Source organism: Macadamia integrifolia, chromosome 13 (assembly GCF_013358625.1).
Source record: "Macadamia integrifolia cultivar HAES 741 chromosome 13, SCU_Mint_v3, whole genome shotgun sequence".
Lineage (NCBI taxonomy): Eukaryota > Viridiplantae > Streptophyta > Magnoliopsida > Proteales > Proteaceae > Macadamia > Macadamia integrifolia.
The window spans coordinates 12,159,591-12,165,715 of record NC_056569.1 but is presented as its reverse complement, the minus strand read 5'-3'; the positions used below and the strand labels follow the sequence as shown (position 1 = coordinate 12,165,715).

The window sequence follows — 6,125 nt, the reverse complement described above, 5'->3', positions numbered from 1 at the left end:
ATGGATGACCAGGTAAAACGAAAGGGGATTTGCCTTGCCTCAAGATGTGCTCTCTATAATCAAGAGGAAGATAGCACTGACCATATTTTTCTAAGATGCGTCTTTGAGTCTTTGGTATGGAATAAGTTTGCAGGCTGTTTTGAAGTTGGGTGGAGGCATCATCAGTTGATTGATGATCTGATGCTTTGGTGGAAAGGTAAGGCTAGAAGTATGAACCTGAAACAGCCATGGCTTATAAGCTTCTCTATCCTAGCAGCAAATATTTGGTGGGAAAGGAATAGAAGAATTCATGACGCCACAGCCAGGCCTGATTGGAAAATTTTTGACTTGGCGCATCGAGAACTAGTTCTTTGCCTTGGTCGATCAAAAGGAGAAGCGAAATCCCCTTCCGATGTTATTTCCTGCAGAAGACTGGGCCTTCCAATAGAAGGCGGTAGCTCTTGTCCTCCTTTAGAAGTCCACTGGTGCAAACCTCAGAGAGAATGGATTAAAATTAATGTAGATGGGAGCTCCTTGGGAAACCCAGGTAGGGCAGGTGTAGGGGGAATTGCACGAGATAGTGAGGGGCAGGTTTGTGACTCCTTCAGTATCTTCTTGGGCACAAAAAAAATTTATAAGGCTGAATTTGCTGCGGTTATGGAAGGGATTCTAATGGCCAAGGCGTTGGGAGCAAGAGGGTTGTGGATTGAATCAGACTCAGGAACTGTTGTAGCGGCTATTTAGAAAAATCACATTCCTTGGTTTATTCTCCAAAAATGGCTATTTGCTCTCCCTTTCTTGGAGTCTATTCCATGGAAGATATCGCACTGCTTTTGGAAGGCAAATCCGATTGCTGTTTTCCTTGCTAAGAAGGTGGCAAAATCAGGGGCTTTGAAATTCTCTATGACCTTCCGGAGACACATAGCTGAAGATTTGGAAAATGATGTATTGGATAGGCATAGATTTAGCTTCTACTAGGGTGTCGCTTTTTCCCTCTGCTGATGGCCATGCCAAAGATGGAGGGTTTAAGTTGCCCTTGTGATGGTGGCCTGTCTTTGTATTTCTTTCTTTTTTTCTCTTCCAATTAATAAATTCATCTTCTGGCAAAAAAAAAAAGACGAAGAAGATAAAGAGATTTGTGTTTCCCCCATTCCATTGAAGAAGAAAGAAGGTCTACCTTCTTTACGTGTGCTTGCTTAAACTTTAAGAGGTGAGTTTCTAAGCTCTATTAATGGAGGTTGGAGATGGTGTTGTAGATTGATGGTCCATTAAAGTAGTCTTTGTAAGAAAGACAAAAACATGGTAAAATAGAAGAGAAAAGAAGAAAGAAAAGGAAAGGGGAGAAACAAAGAGGGACATGAGATCATTGATGGATTGAGTTTGACTTGTAAAATCCATGTTATGTGAGCAATGTGTTGAGCTTATGGAAATGTTAATGTGCCACTAGTGAAATTATTGAGGGTTTCCAAAAGGGATAAAAAGAAAGAATAAGAAAAATACAAGAAAAGAGAGGAAAGGAAAGAAAAGGAGAGAGAGGGAAGCAAGAGAGAGTGATTGAGAAAATCACTACTACAAAGGGGGTTCTAGTCCATTTTCCATTTCAATTTGCATCTGTTCTTGAAAGTTCTAATGAACCTGAGGCATCTCTGAAACATGCCTAAGCGTCTCCAACCGCTGCATTTACTTTCATATGTATGTCTGAGTGTTTGTACATATGTTATATATAGGGGTTTGATACTGTAAACCTATGCTAGCATGTGCTTAATTGTAGGGCATTAATATAAGCGCAACTTCATTTGTAATTGGTATTCCGTGGGTGTTTGACACATGAACAGTATGTTCCTTTGTAGTTTTCACTACCTAAACCTACTTGCCATAGGTGTGGCCTTTCATATCATTATGGGAAAACAAGGGTGAAGACCTAGCCTTTGTATTTCAAGGGTGAAAACTGGGTTCCCTTAGCTATGGATACAATTAAAGTTAGCATTTGAGTAGATTTTGAGCCCAACAGTGGGCATTACTCCATGCATGTAGGTAACTAGCCGAAGCATATATTTCTTATGTTGTGATTTTGCATGTTTGTTTTATATATTGAAGTGGTTATCTGCAGGATAGGTGTGCAAATTTGGTAGGCCTGGCCATTTAGTGGTGTAATGTGGATGTGCATACAACTTTGTATGTGTGTATGACAATAGTTGGGGTGTAAGGGATGTTAAATAGCTTTGGGCAGTAGTACATATTGTGTGAGTAAGTTTTGTGCAAAAGTGAGAATTGTCAATAGTAAACACAACAATTCTGGGCAGCAACAATAGATTGTGTTTGTATCTATTAAAGTGCTAACATTGATTACCACGTTAGGGGTATGATTAAAAAAGAAAAAGTATTTCATTCGCTGATTCACCCCCTCTCGTATCAATCGAGACCCAACAAGATTGGCATAGCCTCGTAGTATTATTCATTTACAAAATTGAAACATGTAATTAAATAAAAATATTTTTACATATTGGAATGACTCTTGGCATTGGATTTGTTTATTTGACCTAATTTTAAATTGGATAATCAATACAGGTAACTTATCCTCTGGTCTACTTTGTCCTATAATTGTCATGGATTGAAGGATTTGAGTAACTTAGTTGAAACTCTAACTAATTAATTTAATTTGAAATTTATGAGATTTATATATGGAGGACTTAAGATTCATTTGCAATTATTTGGCTTAAATGATCCAGTTTGGCATTTCATGAAAACTTAAGCCATAAAAAATTACTTTTTTACTGATAATTTCTTTAAGTGGACCATGCAAGAAGTTTACATGCTGAAATGCACGAATTTCATGTTTAAAAAATTTTATTCTCATTTGGGATTGGTTAGGTTAAAATCCGGTTATGACTGAGAATATATTGGACATATTGACAGTTGTATTATGTAATGTTATATTGATCTTTGATCTATGTGAACTATATGTAAGGTTGCATATGTCTGAGCTATCCAAATAATTATTTGTGATGCAATAATTTTTACAAATAAGAATTTTGTAAATATGAAATTGTGGGGGATAAATAAAGTCAAGTGGCATGATAGAATTACATGAATTAGCTATATATGGTTATGCAATATAGTTACTATGCTCTAAGATGCTATGGTTGTATCACTGTTTTATATTTCCCACCATATTTGCATTATTCTTATTATATTATTATGCTGTTGGCATTTATATATGAATATGGTAAGCCCAAAATATAGGGGTTCTTGTTAGAATACATACCTTTGTATGATGAGTCTTCTTAAAGAGAGAATCAAGCAGACAGACCTAGATTTCATTATTTAAGTGCTTGAACATTACCTTAGTTCAAAAGTAGCATGTACAACTATGTATTAGTGGAGTGATTTGTAGAATCAGTTAATCAAGCATATGATTTAAAATCCACTATAGAAACATAAACTATAGCTTTAAGAAAAAACTAAGGATCGAAATAACAAATATTAAAATATAAAAGACACATATACATTTTAGGTATATATATGTATATATATATATATATATATATGGTGAGGCTAGTATTATAGTATTATCAACTCTATGTACTCAGAAAAAAAAATTTGACTATGATTTGTATATAATCTCATATCACTAAGGTGATATCATCTAAAGAAATGAGCCCTAAAGGTCAGTATTGTAGGTCAATGTGATGGACACTCAACCTATTTAAAAAAGTAAATTCCTTAATTAGGTTCAAAGGGTAAAAATGAAATTACTAGATGACTTGTCTAGTACTATTAAAATATATGCTAAATCTGGTTAAATGGAAAAATAGTAATACCACAATGAAAGGATGATGAGTTATACACTCTTAATCAAGTCAAATCTCATGAAATATGAGGATGTATTAGCTATGGTGCATACTGTGGGCTACCTAAATTGATGTAGGCAGTGAGATGGTCGCCTACCGATGAAAATTTTAAAGACGAATGTTTTAAACATCCATGAGATCAAAAAAGGGGACATGGCTGTTAAAAAATGTCTAAAGTTGTCATGAAAGGGATGTTATGAACGCCAATTGGTAGAATATGGATGGTGAGCTAGTCGGCTACGCAGATGGAAAAAAGTTTAAGAAATTTTACTTCACCCATATTCTGTAGCATAGTTCATCGAACCTAGTGTAAGTTCAAGTCTTGAAGACTCCTACAACAATGTGTTCTACTATATTTAATGTACTCATTATTTCTGTTTTGCTCTATCAATATTCTGAAAATTACAGGGGATTGTTAGATTTATTTTTATTTAGTGTCAAGTTTCTAAATATTTCTCGTGCCATGGATAGGTGTGGGTGTGGGTCTACACTTACATACGGGTGTAAAGACATATTTGTGTATGTATACAAGGATGCTTGGACATATACATGCATGTGTATAAGGACTCTTATACACATCCAGACTTATCTGTATATAAACAGATACACTCATACATGAAAAAATGATATTGTATGGTCTGAAAATTTAACAATGAATATTAATAAGTGTCTTTCTGTTCTTCCCAACTATGTGTTTTTTTCTTCTAAGTCTCTTTTTGTATTTAGCATTCATTGTGTCTGATAATGAGTATAGCCTTTGGACTACTATGTGTATATTGGAGTGCAACTTATGTGATTGGGTGTTATTTTATATTGGATGTACAAACGCAATGGTCAACCCGTTTACATAATAAAGGGTGCTTAAAAACTTTAATGATAGTATCGACTCAACTTCAATTCTATTTATTACTCATTCAAGAAGAATGATCATTGTGGTGTTGTTAATCCATACATGCCCGTATTTATTTTTCTTATAAAAGTAATGATTGTAGATTGAACTAGGTGGCAATTGGGAGTTACGAGTCACAATGGAATCCATATCCCATTTTCTCTCTTTATTGCTGAATCATTCAATTTCTCTTCTCCAATCTATCATTCTTCCCTCTTGTTGGCTTCATCCCATTTTTCTCCAATCTTTCCTCTATAATCTCCCTTGCTCTATCTGATCTCTCTTTCCCCTTCAAATCCCATCATGCAAAGTTGTAAACTAATTATTCTTCGTGGCCAATCAAACAACTCCACAATAGTTTTTCCTAAGATTACTATCCCTGCAACTCAATTTCACTACATGTAGGACCCACTCTATCAACTTTTCCACCCCATCCTCTTCTGGGAAATATACAATGTGGCTACACTAGAATAGAGTGCCCACTTATGTCCATAGTTGTGAATAGATAAACAATACTTTTGAGTAGTCATATATAATAATACAATTATAAAAAATAATATAAAATTATAGTAAATCAATTTAATCTCATTAAACTGGGTTTGATGGACACACATACAATGTTTGTACATCCGATAAACCATTTCATTTATTAAATGGCTTCGAAACTCAGATTCAATTCTATTTAACATAGGGACGATTTGATTTTGATTCATTAACGATTTTGGGCACTCAAAGTCTCAAACACTAAAAAATGCAATTCCTAATCATAGAAACAACTTCTAAAAGATACATATAATTGTGTGTGTGTGTATATATATATATACATATACAAGTAAAAATACATGTGCAAGTACATGTGTGGATTATGTCTGTGATGCAATATAAAAAACAAACAATAGCGACGTAGGAAAAAACCAGTTTCAATACATTGAAAAATTTAACTTTTTGGTTACCTCAGAGAGAGAGAGAGAGAGAGAGAGAGAGAGAGAGAGAGAGAGAGAGAGAGAGAGAGAGAGAGAGAGAGAGAGAGAGAGAGAGAGAGAGGAATATATAGAAAGACAAAACATTTGCGGTACAATTTAGTATATTTTTTGTATAAAGAAAAATCTATAGGTGAGCAGTTATTAAAATGAGAAAAATTGAAAGGTAATATTAAGATTACCCAAAAGTTAGTGAGCACATTCTTTCCTTTAATATCTTCAACTCTCAATCAAATCTTCTCGTAGGACTCGGAATTGTATGGATTAGGTGCACGGTCTTAGGTTCTATCTCATATCTATGCATCTGCGATTTAAGTGGAGATCATGGTGGTGGGCTGCTGTGCTAGTCTCCCCGACGATTAGTTGAGGTGCGCGAAAGTTGGCCCGGACACCTTGGTTAACAAAAAAAAAAAAAAAACTACAAAA

General features: G+C 34.8%; 1 protein-coding gene across 1 annotated transcript; it reads left to right on the top strand.

Moving 5' to 3' along the window:
• Positions 1–723, top strand: LOC122059018. The gene has a single exon (XM_042621726.1). It carries the CDS (start codon positions 1–3, stop codon positions 721–723), a length of 723 nt encoding a protein of 240 aa, XP_042477660.1.
• The last annotated feature ends 5,402 nt before the right edge of the window (positions 724–6,125 follow it).